Here is a 17172-nt window from a genome sequence, read left to right on the forward strand (position 1 = left end):
ATTAACACAGTATTAATCATATGGAGACTTTCCAGCTATACTGGTTGAGGAAGACCTCAGGTGCCCTTCCGTGAAGTATTTCAGGCACTAACTGGTGCCTGAGTAGAAACACCGAAGTGGAAGAATACAAAGTCCCTGCGGTGAGGGACAAGTGTTTTGAAGTCAATACCACCGGACGTCCCATCTCCTGGGCTATGGCTTATTTACAGCAACCTCAGACAACTACAAATACCTTTTCTTTCTTATGACTGTTTACATCAGGTGACCTTCTCCCTACCCCATATCCCAACTCCCACTATTAGAGCAGTTCAATGCAGCCATATATCTAGCATATAACATGTCTCAGTTTAGTTTTCCAGTTCCCTAGTTTTACATCCCCCTCCCCTGCCCCCTCCCCAATTTTTTTTCTCGTTTATATCCTCTTTTAAACAACTCTTTTAACCTTCTTGCGATTTTTGACATTTAGTATATCAATAACATTATAATAAACTTCATGACAACGGTGCCTATGGGCCTACTACACAGACACATACGGGTATCAAATATTTTCAGCACAATATTTGGATGAAGGTCACTTTTAATTACTTCATTCGTCTTCACCGATCTACTTTACTAGACACTATACAAAGTTTTCATTTATTATTTCAGTCTGATATCTGATGTCTCGTTGAATCACTTCTGTGTTGCTCTTGATCGTTTTTCCGGCAATTATACCAGTCTAGTACATTAAAATAACTTACACATGACTGATATAAATGTAGAATCTATTCTAAAATGCCAAATCTTAAATTAATCAAAAAAGTCTTTTAAATTAAAAGTCAAGTGTAAAATTATTTAACTGATATAAGCTGTGTTGTGGTTTTTTTAATGTTGACAAATTAAATTTGTTATAAATTAGTCATTTGATATTGGCTTTGTGCTATACAAAATGCAAAATTCGAACCATTTTCATATAATGTTTCATAATCGTAATTTATCAATTTATCTTTCTGACAATTTCATTTCAAAACCCTTGCAACTAGAAGACAATTAACGTAGGACATAACGCATTATTACAGTTATTTCTAATAATAAATCATAACCCAAATATATTACCTTTAAATATACTTTTCGTTAAACTTTCGGTATTAATTCGTTCTTTTTCTTCCATAATTTAACTATTTTCTTCCCTGTTTTAAATCTTGCGGCATTGCCTATATTCTCCGACAGACGTTATTCGTTCAACGGCAAGGTATAATAATACACCAAGTAGCTACAGTGTGTTTTGGACCCCCCCCCCCCCCCCAAAAAAAAAGAAGAAATAAATAAATAAAATAGTTTAACCATTCAACTGAAATTGTGAAAAGAAGGCGTTAACACATGAACATTTTTTCTCAAAATGTGATTAAAGGGCCCATTATGCCTCAGAAATGCTATCATTTTTATTTCTCAATTTTTTTTTTTATTTTTTGTATCTTGTTATAGTTAAAAAAACTAGTTATTTGCTAAATAGATGAACTACCTTTTAATTCTTTTGGTCTGTTGGCAATTGTAATAATAAAAGTGAATAAGTGTTTTGTATGGAAGTCAAAATACTACTTTGTTTACATTTTGCTACCTTTATGACACATTCCTGCACGCTCAGTGCTACTTTCTTCAGTTGTTAAACATCTAACACGTTCTTAATTCATAATTAAAACATTATTAAACACATGTTTGACATTTCTAAAGAATTAAGAAATATGGATTTCTGAAGCATAATATGTGTCCTTAGCTTACCAGACATGATACAAGTACATTTATACTTACATTTGTACTTACATGAATACTTACAGTACATGATAAATTCACAGAATGGACCATTTAAGCGCTCGTTCAGTTTAAACACCATCTCACCGGTGTATGAAAACTATAAAGGCCTATAAAATTGCACGTGATTCCCTTAAAAACCACGTGGTACTTACTGACAATTTTATATGATATGATTTAGTTTACGACATGTTTTCTGTCTTAATTGGTGCACGCAACATTGTGGAGACATTGTATTGCAAACATATTTATATGTATGTAGTTGTAATAAATACATTATACATATGTGATAAATGAAAAAGCAATTTTATTTATATTTAAGTTTCCATGTCATATATTACATAAGTTAGTAGATATAGATGATATTTTATTTTATTTGTTTTTACGATTAAGATCCTAATGCGGCAATACAATCGCTTTGACAAATTACGTATCACTGGTATTGTCTTTCAAGAGCGACATAGACTAATATTTATCTATTTCCAAGAAACATATTCTTTAATAATTCCGACACATTTTTCTTGTATTGTTTTGGGTAAAAGTATCTCATGACATCCTTATCCACGATGGGCCACCAAATTATGGATTCACTACTGATCCCTTCTGGAAAATATCATATGGTGGCTGATTTGTGCCACTAGTGTTTTCGCCCCGCGACCCAGCGAAAAGTCGAGAATTAACAAGTTAAAATGGCGGGGCGCGGAGCGAAAACACGCTAATTAGCGAGAGCGCGGGGCGAAGTTTAATAAATAATAAATAAAACTTCGCCACGGGGCAGGGGGCGGGGCGCGGAGCGAAAACATGCTAATTAGCGGGGGTGCGGAACGAAGTTTAATAAATAAAACTTCGCCCCGCGCCCCCGCTTATTTAAAGACAACAGTTAACTGTATTGCATCTACCGTGTCTGACCATTTTATTAAATTGCGTGGCGTTGTCATGTGATCTTTTATTAATTTGTCGTGTGTCATGGCTGAAAGGAAACTACACGACGTTGCTTAATATATTATCAGGAGTCGTGTCGGATATTAACGACGTGTGTTTATTTTTAAAATAAAAGCGTGACATAGAATTATAACGACACGATGTTTGACATGAGCTGAAATAATACATGACACGCCATATACGACACGACACCACACAGACGTGTTTGCCCGCCATGGTCCATCGCAAGGCCAAAACGCTATATTTATCTTCTTATTTGCTAATCATGGGTCATATAGCATTTGTAAATTAAGATATAGACATGCTGAAATGGGTTAATTTGTTGTTATAGGCCTAGATCTATTTGTAAAAAATGTCTTGTAAAAATTCGGAAAGGAAGAGTGTAGGACTAATTTAACGGGAAGCTTATTACTGTGACACCTATTGTAATCGTAAAAAAGATGGCGTCTGGTTAGATATATTTTCTCTGCAGTATTATTTGGTAAATAGGAGTATTTTGGGTGATTTAAAGATTATTTAAGATATATTTATCTATGATATTCTTTTTGCTGTCTTTATTTTGACTTTGATTTAATATGCAATCTAAAACAACTGAGTACAATTGCGAATAAACAACAAAATTTACGTTGCACAATATCAAAAGTTTATACAGGGGCGGATATAAAGTGAGATAGCGAAGCAGTGGGGTTGCTGTTGCATAGAAGGTTCAATTAAATATTTTGCTTTCGCATGCAGGTCTTCAAAAGGCATTTAAACATGAATAATGGCGTATAATCCGAGCAATTGGTGAATCTAAAGGCAGTCATGGCACACTTTAACTGATAAAGCGAAACAAAAGGCATTATAACGTGAAAGCGTAACAAAAGGCGAAAGTGAAACGAAAGGCTTAATAATGCTCAGTGATAGTTGTAATTATGCAAATCATAACACGAAATAAAAAGCATTTAATAAACATGAATACAGGCGTTATAACGCAAATCAAAAGGCATGTCAGACACAAACCAAATTGCAGACTTACTGATTAAAGTGAAACGAAATGCGAAATGAAAAGCATAATTACGCAAATCAGAAACCGTTATAAAGCAAAACAAAAGGCATTTAAAGATGAATAGATTATAACGCTAACAAAACGACATAGTAACGTGATTCGTGATCAAAAGGCATAGCACAAACCAGATTGAAAGTGGAACAAAATGCGTTATAAATTATATAATGTAAAACAAAAGGTGTCGCAAAGAGAATCAAAATTCGTAATAATGCAAATTGAAAGGCAGAATTACATAAATGTAAATCAGAAATCATTATATTGGGAAACAAAAGGTGTTCTAATGTGAATAAAGGTGTTACAACCTGAATAAAAAGGCGTAATTACTTGATACAAGTGTGAAACATATAAGGCAAAAAGCGTTATAATTAAAGGCGTTTATAACATGAACAAAAATATTAAGGCATTATTACCATAAGGTGTTGTAATTAGTGATGTTCCGATTGTCGCCAGTCGCCGAAAATCACTTACTGTTATGTAAAGCGACAATAATCGATTCATAAAAATTTGTTCCGCGACGTCGTCGAAAATGTTTAAAGTTTCAAAGGGAATTATTCTGACGGTAATTTTCACCTCGCCGATCGCAAAAAATAATGTCAGAGACAATTTGGAGTTAAACAGAATCAATAAGTAATGTAAACAATAGTAATGTAATGTGATTTGAATGTTATTATTTGACATACATTGAAAAATAAAAGCTATTTCGTAAAATTATGACTATACAAGGTTAAAACTGTGTTGAAAAGTGCTAAATGAAGTTCATGTTACTGAATATAATCAAGTGCCTATGGAAGAAATGTTACTTCCCTATTTCTTTTTAAACGCGACTTTATTCGAAAAGTTATCGATTATGTCCCATCCGACTGAACCGATGATCGATTGGGACAAATTTCATCCGATTTCCATCACTAGTTGTAATGCGAACCAAAACACATAATATTGTTTATATTGTAATATGTTTATGGTTAAGAATTTAAGAGCAGACTTTACATACATGTAACTTGCATTTTGTATAAATTACGTTAAATTTGCCTTTAATACATGAACGTTGCTCTTTGTATTTAAAGGTGTTTTTTAAGGGTTTATAAATTAACTGGAAGAGTTACATGTATCATAAACTTTTATTGATCTAACTTGAGTTATTACATGTATAACTATGAATCACAATCTGGCCATTTTAAGACTAATAAATACCAATAAATCCCTGTCATATTCGTTTATCTAAAATATCATTGCAGCCCTATTGCCAGTCCACCTGTACAGTACTTCAGTACTTTGATTCCTTTTTTGAAAGCAAAGTTAATGGGCACAGATGTCTATAACTAAGAGCTGACTAAGTGTCTGAAAGATGTTGTACATCTAACTTTCATTTGGTATGAATCATGGTAAATTTGATTTACATGTACATTGCTCTTTGTATTTAGATTTAATTGTTTTTAATATTTGTGCAGGTAACTGAAATAAAAATGGAGATAATTGATGTTCCCTCCTACTCCATGCATCTACTAGAGCAGCTGAATCTTCTACGCCAAGATCAAATGTTCTGTGATGTCACAATTGCCTGCCAAAACAGCACAATGTTAGTCCACCAGGTTGTTCTAGAGGCCGCCAGCCCATACTTTCATCAATGCATTGAAAAATCTGCATCTGACCAATGCTGCATAGACTTTACTCGTTTTGATGAGAAATTGTTAGGAATTGTAATTGATTTCCTATATTCAAGTAAGTTAAAAGTTTCTAGGGATACAGTAGGAAATGTTATGGAAATTTGTGATGAACTGCATCTACAGTCTGCAGTAGATGCTTGTAACTTCTTCATACAGTTCGGAAATCAGAAACAACACACGGAAAACGATACTGAAACAGATGTTATTGAAAATGAAACTGCAACAGGTACTGTTACTGACAATCCTGTAAGGAAAAAACGTAAAGCAGCAACCATGCATGAAGAGATTTCCCCAAAACTTAATGCAAAAGCCAAAAAGGTAGCCACTGATAAGCCTAAAAGAACAAGGAAAGCATACAAACCAAAACAAAGGAAAGCATCTTCCAGAAAGGTAGTACCTGTTAAGATAACTAAAGCAGCTGAGAAAAATGTGAAAGATGAATTCAATCTTGTTAAAGAAGAAGAAAATAATCTTAATAATAATGGTGATGAAATGGATTCTAATGAAGTTGAAGAAACTGCTGAAGCTATTGTTAAGATAGAAAAAACTGGCTTTGAACCTGAAAATGTGCTGCAAGAAAATGAAGATAATGTTAATGATATAGATGATGAGGATGATGATGAAGATTGTAATGATGATGATAGTGATACTGATGATTATGATAGTAATATTGTTGATGAGTCACAAAATTCTTTGACCGCTGATGATGGTAATATAAAAAGAATTGATGCCGAAGGTAGAGTTTTGAAGAAAAAAGTTAGAAAGAAAAGAGATGATCCAACAGTAAAGAAATCCAAGAAGAGGAGAAGAAAACCTTTTCCATGTTCTATGTGTTCAAAAACTTTGACTAGCAAGAAGAGGCAAATTTTTCATGAGTACAGCAAGCATGGAACACCAATAGATTTCAAGAACATCACATTTGCTGTCAGCCCTTGCAGTGTTGAGGCAAGTTTGATTTCATTTATTTTCCTAATTAAATATAATTTGTAGTATGTACTTAAAGAAAGTTTGAGACATTTAGTTTTGTGAAATATATTCACAAAGTAATGTATTGCCTTTCTGGTTGATAAATATGAAAATTTATACATTTACATAATCAAACGCCTCCTGTGGCAGAGGGGTTTCCATCAATGGCTGAGACATAAAAATGCCTGGTTGATCATAAAAGGCAATTAAATTACCTCCAGCAGAAGAGGCGGTTTTGACCCCTGAGGTTGCTTTACTCATTTATAATTTGGCTCTCCTTTACCAATGACTTTTTTCATGTATTATTGACACTTACAGAAGATCAGTGGTTCAACTTACGCAAACAAAAATCATTAATATGAATAATTAATAATGTAATATTTCATAAAGTTTGTTTTTTTTTGGTCAAGAAATATATAACTATTGAGGTACATACTTCTATGTAAACATTATTTCATATTCAAATTATACATGATTTAATCATTTTTCTTTTTGCTTTACTTAAGCAATATTCACATTTATGTATTTTGTGCTAATGTTATTATGTTTTATGGTGATTTTGTCACATGCTTGTTCAGACTGCATGGTTCAGTGGCTACATAGTTATAATCCAATCCTTACAGGGTAAAATAAATTTGAATTTTAAGACCAGTCTCCATCTTCTGAGTTTTTATTGGTTGATCTACCAGACACAGTCTATAAATTTGACCAATAGATATGTATTTAATTAATTGACTGGTTTTCAAATTCATTTCAAAATACAAATTTTTTCTCCTTAAAAAAAGTTTATGGTAATTATACAATTTCACAATAAATGCAGCCAGTTTACCATTTGGGGGAAACAGCAATTTTTTGATATTGGGATTGCTTCTTTGACATGTATATATGTACATATACATTGTACATGTACAAGAAGTAACTTTGTAGGGGAGAAGTCAGTTTACTGCTGTAGGGGCACCAAATTAAATTAAGAATCCATTTATAATTATAGGGCTGTAACTATGTAGCTGCTAACCCACACAATCTCGACATGCATATGAAAAGTCGTCATGGTAATGCACGGCCACATATTTGTGAATTTTGTGGCAAAGCTTTTAAGTTACCGAACATTTTGGCGACCCATCTCAACATTCACACTGGCTCAAAGTCGTGGAAGTGTGACTATTGTGGAGAAAGTTTTAACCAACAGAGTGGACTGCAAGTAAGTGTCATAATAATTAATTACCTAAGATACGATTAAGATGAGTGCCTGTGAGCATTTTTGAATGTTTTTCGTCATATGTTTCTCTTTTGTGGAAATAGCATTTTGGGAATAAAATTATGTTGGTAATAGTCATAAGCAGACTGTAGCTGAAGGAGCACCCTTATTAGCTGGGCTTGTGATAGTAACTAAGGGAATGTCCCTGATTCCCTGGTCCTGTGACAGTCACTAAAGGAATGTCCCTGATTCCCTAGTTTTGTGACAGTAACTTAAAAGAATCCTTGATTCCTTGGCTCTGTGCTTAAACTGAGGGAATGTCCATGATTCCCTGGCCCTGTGACAGTAACTGAAGGAATGTCCCTGATTCCCTGGGACTGTGACAGTAACTAAAGGAATGTCCCTGATTCCCTGGGACTGTGACAGTAACTGAAGGAATGTCCCTGATTCCCTGGCCCTGTGACAGTTACTAAAGGAATGTCACTGATTCCCTCATTAAATAAAGTCGTTACTTACTTACTTACTTACCTGGGACTGTGACGATAACTGAAGGAATGTCCCTGATTACCTGGTCCTGTGACAGTAATTTAAGGAATGTCCCTGATTCCCTACTTTTGTGACAGTAACTTAAAAGAATCCCTGATTCCTTGGCCCTGTGACAGTAACTGAAGGAATGTCCCTGATTTTCTGACCATGTGAGAGTAACAAAAGAAGTGTCCCAGATTCCCTGGGCCTATGACAGTAACTCAAGATGCCTATGACAGTAACTCAAGATATGTCTTATTCTCTGGTTCTGTGACAGAAACAAAAGGAGTAACCCTCATCCCTGGACCTGTGACAATAAAAAGGAATCCCTTATTCCCTGGCCCTGTCTTACTAAATCAGAATCAAATTCTGATTTTATTTATATTTCTGCTTGAAAATTACATTCCAAAGAAACAAATTTATTTCATACAAACAGGGAATATTTACTATGTTTATTTGCTTTAAAAAAGATCATATACATTAAGTTTGTGAACACACGCTGAATGTTATTCAAATATCATGAATTTTTTTTTCAAAAATACTGTAACATTTTATTGATAACTCTTAATCGTGAAATGCCTTGTTTTATTGGTTGTAAGTTAATTGTATTAAAATGTTTGTGTACATGCAGTAAAACACTATTTCATCATTTCTATATTTAGGTACATGTAAAGCGGTATCACATGGGAGAGTCATCGTGGACAGAGATGTGTCACATGTGCTCGGAGAAATTTCTACAGAAAGCTGACCTGGCCTGGCATCTGTTTAAAGTTCATAAACAACCTCTGCCAGACAATTATAAAATGTATGTTTAAAACAATTTTAGTTTCAAAATGATACAATGTACATGTATATAGGCATGCTCTAGCTATGGCGACCTCAATCTATAGAACCAGCTCATGACTAACATTCAAACTACACAACCATGCACTGTCTGATACCTGAATGGGGGTGAATATGAATCTTGGCTGTGATTGGTTAATATTTATATTTGTAGTTAATGCTTAGTTTACTATATTACTGCTGGTATAGACACATTATTGAATCAGTGGAGGTTCCATCACATCATATTAAAGGGAATTATAGAATTTGCAGTTGACTACTTTTTTTTTACTATCACATCATATAACACACTATTTAGATAAAAAAAGTTTTGTTATGTTTTTAGCTCACCTGTCACAAAGTGACAGGGTGAGCTCTTGTGATCGCTTTTCGTCCGGCGTCCGTAAACTTTTACTTTAAATGACATCTCCTCATAAACCACTAGGCCAATTTCATCCAAACTTCACAGGAATGTTCCTTTGGTGGTCACCTTTAAAAATTGTTCAAAGAATTTAATTCCATGCAGAACTCTGGTTGCCATGGCAACCGAAAGAAAAAACTTTAAATATCTTCTTTTAAAAAACCCTAAGAGCTAGAGCTTAGATATTTGGCATAAAACATCTTCTAGTGAGTGTCTACCAAGTTTGTTCAAATAAAAGCCCTGGGGTCAAAAATTGGCCCCGCCCCAGGGGGTCATTGTTTTTCCCTATATGCATATAGTAAAAACTTAAAAAATCTTCTTTTAAAGAACTCAAAGAGCTAGAGCTAAGATATTTAGCATCAAACATGTTCTAATAGGTGTCTACCAAGTTTGTTCAAATAAAAGCCCTGGGGACAAAATTGGCCCAGCCCCAGGGGTCATTGATTTTCCTTATATGTGTATAGCAAAAACTTAAAAAATCTTCTTTGAAAAAACCCAAACAGACAGAGTTTAGATATTAAGCATGAAACATCTTTTAGTAAGTGTCTACAAAGTTTGTTCAAATAAAAGCCCTGGGGTCAAAACTGGCTCCGCCCCAGGGGTGTCATTGTTTTTAACTATATGTGTATAGTAAAAACTTAAAAAAATCTTCTTTTAAAAAGCCCAATGAGCTAGAGCTTAGATATTTAGCATGAACATCTTCTTATAGGTGTCTACCAAGTTTGTTCAAATAAAAGCCCTGGGGTCAAAATTGGCCCCGCCCCAGGGGGTCATTGATTTTCCCTATATGCATATAGTAAAAACTTAAAAAATCTTCTTTTAAAGAACTCAAAGAGCTAGAGCTAAGATATTTAGCATCAAACATGTTCTAATAGGTGTCTACCAAGTTTGTTCAAATAAAAGCCCTGGGGTCAAAATTGGCCCCGCTCCCGGGGTCATTGATTTTCCTTTTATGTGTATAGCAAAAACTTAAAAAATCTTCTTTGAAAAAACCCAAATAGCTAGAGTTTAGATATTAAGCATGAAACATCTTCTAGTGAGTGTCTACAAAGTTTGTTCAAATAAAAGCCTTGGGGTCAAAATTGGCCCCGCCCCGGGGGTCATTGATTTTCCTTATATGTGTATATCAAAAACTTAAAATCTTCTTTGAAAAAACCCAAACAGCTAGAGTTTAGATATTAAGCATGAAACATCTTCTAGTGAGTGTCTACAAAGTTTGTTCAAATAAAAGCCCTGGGGTCAAAATTGGCCCCGCCCCAGGGGTGTCATTGTTTTTAACTATATGTGTATAGTAAAAACTTAAAAAAAATCTTCTTTTAAAAAGCCCAATGAGGTAGAGCTTAGATGTTTAGCATGAAAAATCTTCTTATGGGTGGGGGGGGGGGCTATATACTGGTGAGCGACCTCAGGGCCATCATGGCCCTCTTGTTTTTTTAAACAATTTAAAGAACCTACACATAGTAATCAAAAAAAAATTTTAAGGCTTTAAGAATTTAAGAGAACTTAAAACCTCATCATTCAAACCATAAGCTACACATACTTTCCTACTTAAGGCATGAGGCAAAAGTGTAGTCGGACCTCTTTCATTATAATTGTTTTCTAGATCAAACCATCCAGCTAGTTTGCAGACGGTTTTTAGTTCTCCTACGGAACTAACTGTACACATTCCATATTTACTACATTTAATTCATTTACCGATACTGGTATACGGTATATTGCCTTGGTTGATAGTGCCCACTTTTGACTGAAATAGTGCATGATTGATCCAGTGTCTTTTTTGATTGGAAATCGGTAGCATCCAACAAATCAAAATACCGAATAGGGAGACTGTTTTCACTGGTAGTATCTGAGATATTGCTTAATCTAATAATCTAACAGAATGATGTAATGTTTAAAGGTGCTGTAATGCTCTGAATTAGATTTGGTATGACTTGTAGACAAAGTTACATTTTGAATATCTTTATTTTTTTTTTTCAGGTATGTGTGTGATATATGTGGATTTAGTACCATGAAGTCTCAACAGTTAAAACAACATAGAGAGCGACATGATGGTAGGAACTATTTTACCTGTTGTATCTTAACCCCTTGCAGTAGTAGGTTCCAATCCTTTTAGGGATATTTGAATTTTTTCGTTTATGCAAGCTGTCAAACTTGTTTAGTTTACTGGTTTCACAGCAGTATTGTGGCCTTGTGGCTGAGGGGATGCCTCTACCAGTTGAGGCATCAGAATTGCAGCCCGAGTTTAACCCTGTGTGAAAGCAAGAGGTAACTTAATGGGTTCGAATTATTGAAGTATATATATATATATATCTTTGCTCCAGCAGTTGGGGTTGTTTTGACCGTCACCCCTGATGTTGCTTCAAATTTGTAACAACCAAAGTTTGGCAAAATCATCTTTCCAGTTTGGCATAATATGGCCTAAACTGTGTTGGTTAGTGGTTGTACTCAGGTGATTGCTTGTGCCTGAAATAATGCACAGAAGGGCACATGAGGTTGTCCTCAACCGATAAAGCTGGAATGTTGCCACATGACCTATGCTGTGTGGTGTGACGTAAAACCCAACAACAAAAAATATATTAATAATAATTCTTCCAACTTTGAAGTTTTCAATATATTACCTGATTTATTTTGAAGGTATAAAGAATTTCATCTGCTCAATTTGCTCAAAAGGCTGCAGTACAAAGAGTGAACTTAGGAGACATGTTAGCTTTCATGGAGGTTAGTACAGTTTTAATATCATCTATTATAATGATAAACATTTTTGGCCGGGTTGCACTGGTGCAAATCCGGTTTATAATATGGTGAATGTCGGGCGGCGGGCAGGCAGGCGGGCGGGCGGGGAAAATATTTTCGTAACAGTTTTCTCAGCAACTACTTGCAGGGCACTCGTTTGGCCATTTTTGGGGCCGAATATCGGCCCCATTCCCCTCTCAAAATCATATGGTTTTTTCCCCTATTTCAGTAAAAAATTCCCCTCAAAAAAAAAAAAATTGTAGTGTTAATGTTTGATATTTAAGAAAAAGGTGATGTTTTGATTTCATACAAATAAAATATAGTTAACTTTCAATGGACTGAAAACTAAAAAACAGTAGTCAACAACGCTTATGTTAAAACCGAAAGTAGCAGGAAGTGTACAGAAGGGAGTTAACTCCCGTAAAATTATTGACAAAATTAATGTGGCAGATTATCATCGTAGGAGTTTACCTTATATTCAATTTGTTTAGAGAATATACATACATTGTCAAACTTCTGCTAGAAAATAAACAAATCTGTTTTAATTTCTGTCTGTTGTTGTTGGAAAAAACGTATTTCTCTTGCATTTTCGTACTCAAATATTTTCGTACCAATTATTTCCGTACCCAGTTTTACAGTTTCATACAATTTCCTCTGAAACCAATACCTTTCTTAGAAAAGTCAAAAAGCTTTCTTGTTTGTTTTTATTTAATTCTTATTTCAGTTTTCATTGTTATAATTGTTTCATTCTAAAGAACAGACAGAAATATGTAGAAAATAGTTTAAGAACTGACCAGTGCAGATTGCAAAATAGTGTGATAAATTTTTAACATTAGAAATAAAGAAAACATTAATGACTATAATAGAAAATAATTTTGCTGTGTTTCCATAACTTGGGTACAAGTTAACATACCCTTGCCTAGGAAAATCTGCCTTTCCAAAGCTTGTTGCACTGAATCAATATTTTTTGTACAAGTTTAAAAAAAAAACACAACAAAAGCAACTGTCAGTTTTAATTTTTTATCATAAAAAAATGCATTATGCTTGTTATAGCTTTTAATATAACCCAGGCCCTTATGTTTTTCAGAATTTGCATTTTACCCCTCACTCTAGAATTTGAGTGGTATATTAACCCTTGGCCAAAAACATATATCTGGACCTCTGATTGATGTCTGAGTCAGTCAAGTGCAATAAGAAAACAATAAAGAAAACAGTGAGATAGCCTACTTCAAGAACAACTTCATGTTATATGTTTTATTTGTTAGGTCTATAGTAATAAATATACTAGCTATTGTAAGTAATGGTAGGAAATAGTGCCAAGAGTTAGTGTAAAACCTAAATTTAAAGAACTCATATATGACTTAAAATTCCCCTTTTTGTCTTAAAATGACGCAAAATTCCCCTTTCTGAGGGTATGGGTACCTGTCCCCAAAAGTTGTCTAGTGCCCTGACTTATCACAGCCTCTTGATATTTGGCATACAGCATAGACACATGGTCCCATACTGTGGGATTTAATTCTGGTCTGCAGCTCATCTACTTCCTGTTTATCCACTTAGTTAAATTAGTTAGATTTTTTGACATTAATGATCAATGGTAGGAAATTTTCGTAACAGTTTTCTCAGCAACTACTTATCACAGCCTCTTGATATTTGGCATACAGCATTGACACATGGTCCCATACCGTGGGATTTGATTTCAGGTCTGCAGCTCATCTACTTCCTGTTTATCCACTTAGTTAAATTAGTTAGATTTTTCGACATTAATGGTCAATGGTAGGAAATTTTCGTAACAGTTTTCTCAGCAACTACTTATCACAGCCTCTTGATATTTGGCATACAGCATTGACACATGGTCCCATACCGTGGGATTTGATTTCAGGTCTGTCGCTCATCCACTTCCTGTTTATCCACTTAGTTAAATTAGTTAAATTTTTCAATATTAATGGTCAATGGTAGGAAATTTTCATAACAGTTTTCTCAGCAACTACTTATCAAAGCCTCTTGATATTTGGCATACAGCATTGACACATGGTCCCATACCGTTGGATTTGATTTCAGGTCTGTCGCTCATCCACTTCCTGTTTATCCACTTAGTTAAATTAGTTAAATTTTTCAATATTAATGGTCAATGGTAGGAAATTTTCATAACAGTTTTCTCAGCAACTACTTATCACAGCCTCTTGATATTTGGCATACAGCATTGACACATGGTCCCATACCGTGGGATTTGATTTCAGGTCTTTCGCTCATCCACTTCCTGTTCACATTAATGGTCAATGGTAGGAAATTTTCGTAACATTTTCTCAGAAACTACTAATCACAGCTTCTTGATATTTTGCATACAGCATTGACACAGTCATGGTCCCATACCGTGGGATTCGATTTTAGGCGTGTAGCTAATCCACTTCCTGTTTACCCACTGAATTAAATTTTCAACATTAATGGGTCAATGGTAAAGTTTTTTCGTAACATCACAGCCTCATGATATTTGGTGTACAAATGCTCCGGCCTTTTCTGTCTTTGACCCATTTTTTCTTAAATTCTGATGTCATGCAGTTACCGGGTGCAGTTTTGAGTTTAATTTTTGACTCTCAGTTTAAGATTCCGTATCACTGACTCCATGACTGTATGTGAGCAGTCTCTGAGAAAGAACAGATTAATTCTGGCACAATGCCAATATTTATCGAGTCTGTTGAGTAATTTTTGTTGAAGACATAATGTTATTAACCATTTTTGTTGCCATCCAGTGGTTGTTGTTATTCATATGGAAATATTTACAGTACCTTATTAATGAAAATATTGGTTCTCACAGAGCTATATTTATATAGAGAGAAAGCTATGACTCCATACACTTAAATTTATATGAGGGATTTATTATCCTGCAAGTTCACATTTTTGCTAGACTTTGCACGACAATGTTTGACAAGACAAAATTTACCGAACTGTACGCAGCCATGTCATCTAAAATTTGTTACAAAAGAAGTTACAAAACAGAAGTCATGTTTAACAAATTATATAATGTATAATTTCAGAGAAGAAATACAAGTGCAATTTTGAGGGATGTGCCTATGCCTGTACAGACAATATAGGTCTTGATAAACATATTAAACTTATGCATACTCACAAGGTAAGTTGATGCTTATATTTCACACTTACTTATCTGAAAATATATACAATATATTGTGGTGGCAGTACTCATTGACCTGCCCAGTATTGGGTTTGGAATAGTTCATTAATACTTCAAGATATGAGCCGCGTCATGACAAAACCAACGTTATGGGTTTGCGACCAGCATGGATCCAAATCAGCCTGTGCATCCGCGCAGTCTGATCAGGATCCATGCTGTTCGCTATCAGTTTCTCTACTTGTAATAGGGTTTTAAGCGAACAGCATGGATCCTGATCAGACTGCGCGGATGTGCAGGCTGATCTGGATCCATGCTGGTCGCAAACCCATTATGTTTGTTTTGTCATGGCGCGGCTCATATTATGGTGGAGAATATTAAAATTGATCAGCCCAGTTAGGCTGCAACGATGTCTAGGCTGGCATAGCTCTTTGTGTATTCACCTTACTTATTTCAGGACTGCCTGTCTCTTTCTGCCTATAGGTTTGAATTCTGCCTTTAATGTTAAAGTTTTTATTAGTTTACTTGAAAGTCACCATAGACTTTAACCATGCTGTGATTTTTCCTTAAAACTATGATGAGCACACTGTTTTGTCTTTCTTACTTTTATAGCAAGATCACTATTTATTTGATTATGCTTGTAACACGTTACAAATAAAGGGGCTGACGCATTATTGCATATGACAATAACATATACTAGCGTTTCAAAAATATTTAGAAAAATTGCTCTTATGCAGATTTACACATATGTTTTGGACTTAATATGTTCATTCCTACAGGCATAGACCAGAAACAAATTTTGACCATGTTCAAAATTTTTCAGTGTACACACCTGAATAAATTGTTTGTTATATTACAGCTGTATAGTCATATATGCTGGACATAAACTGAAAAAGAAAGACTTAAAGTTGTTATACATACGTTGACATAGTTAACATATCCACACATACGTTTTTTACATGCCGGCTATACATCAGTTGTACATTACATACACGCTATTCATACGTTATCCATGAGAACCTTATGGACAGCATTCGAAAATGCTGTTCTTATGACACGAAACTGTTTGTGTAAGAACTTTTAAGGAATTTTTTCTTACACAGTGTTTAAATTTGTTATTTGCGTATTATATTTATATTTGTATTTTGAAATTTTAGAAACTTATTTTATATAAATTTTCAGGATTTTAAGCCGTATGCCTGCCCGGTGTGTCAGTACAGGACTGGAGTTAAAGGAAACGTTGACAAACATATACGTACAGTTCACGACCTCATTGTTGTAACTAAACATACTGTCAATTTGAAAATGAAGTATTCCAATTTTGACTCGGGTGACGTCATTACCAAAGATGGCCAACTAATTTCCACAGCAAAGGAAAGGAAAGCCTTACAACAAGTTCCGACAATTGACAAGGAAATAGGTCAAGACGGGAATATGACGATGAACAATGCCAATAATCTTACGTATGCTGATTACAAAGTGAAAGAAACTGCCGATAACACTTACTCTTCAATAAAAAAATCGAAAAGGCATAAAAGTTACATGGATCCGCCCAATATTTCTGATCTTGATGACAAACATTCGATTCCGACAGTAGTAAATGATCAAACTGACACATCAAAAATGGAGACGATAATTCATGATTTACCTCCTTTGTCCAATTATGTATACATCCATGGAGACCTTTCTCGTGCCCAAGATCTCACAGTCTCGGGAATTAATCCAGCAGACGCAGGGTCGCTTTACAACATAGGAAATGCTGAAATGTACTTGCAGAATAAATATTAGGTCAATCAGTGTCATATAAGTTAACTTGTAACCTGCTGAACTCCTTAAATGGACCTGTCCAGCTTCCACTTTTGAATTGTCCAATATTATTTTTAGCTCACCTGTCACTTTGTGACAGGGAAAGTGACAGGGTGAGCTTTTGTGATCACTTTT

The 17172-nt window shown here is 34.7% G+C and overlaps 2 protein-coding genes across 2 annotated transcripts; both read left to right on the forward strand.

The window, feature by feature from the left end:
* Positions 1 to 2916: 2916 nt before the first annotated feature.
* Positions 2917 to 6590, forward strand: LOC132758206 (zinc finger and BTB domain-containing protein 17-like). Its single transcript, XM_060749762.1, has 2 exons — positions 2917 to 3211; positions 5227 to 6590. Exon 2 carries the CDS (start codon positions 5242 to 5244, stop codon positions 6430 to 6432), a length of 1191 nt encoding a protein of 396 aa, XP_060605745.1. The 5' UTR covers positions 2917 to 3211; positions 5227 to 5241; the 3' UTR covers positions 6433 to 6590.
* A 567-nt stretch (positions 6591 to 7157) lies between these two features.
* On the forward strand, positions 7158 to 17095 carry LOC132758207 (zinc finger protein 585B-like). The gene is made up of 6 exons (XM_060749763.1): positions 7158 to 7609; positions 8794 to 8936; positions 11352 to 11425; positions 12009 to 12092; positions 15140 to 15234; positions 16414 to 17095. Exons 1-6 carry the CDS (start codon positions 7439 to 7441, stop codon positions 17017 to 17019), a joined length of 1173 nt encoding a protein of 390 aa, XP_060605746.1. The 5' UTR covers positions 7158 to 7438; the 3' UTR covers positions 17020 to 17095.
* The last annotated feature ends 77 nt before the right edge of the window (positions 17096 to 17172 follow it).

Source organism: Ruditapes philippinarum, unplaced genomic scaffold (assembly GCF_026571515.1).
Source record: "Ruditapes philippinarum isolate M1 unplaced genomic scaffold, ASM2657151v2 ctg3031_1_1_1_1, whole genome shotgun sequence".
In the NCBI taxonomy this organism is placed as follows: Eukaryota; Metazoa; Mollusca; class Bivalvia; order Venerida; family Veneridae; genus Ruditapes; species Ruditapes philippinarum.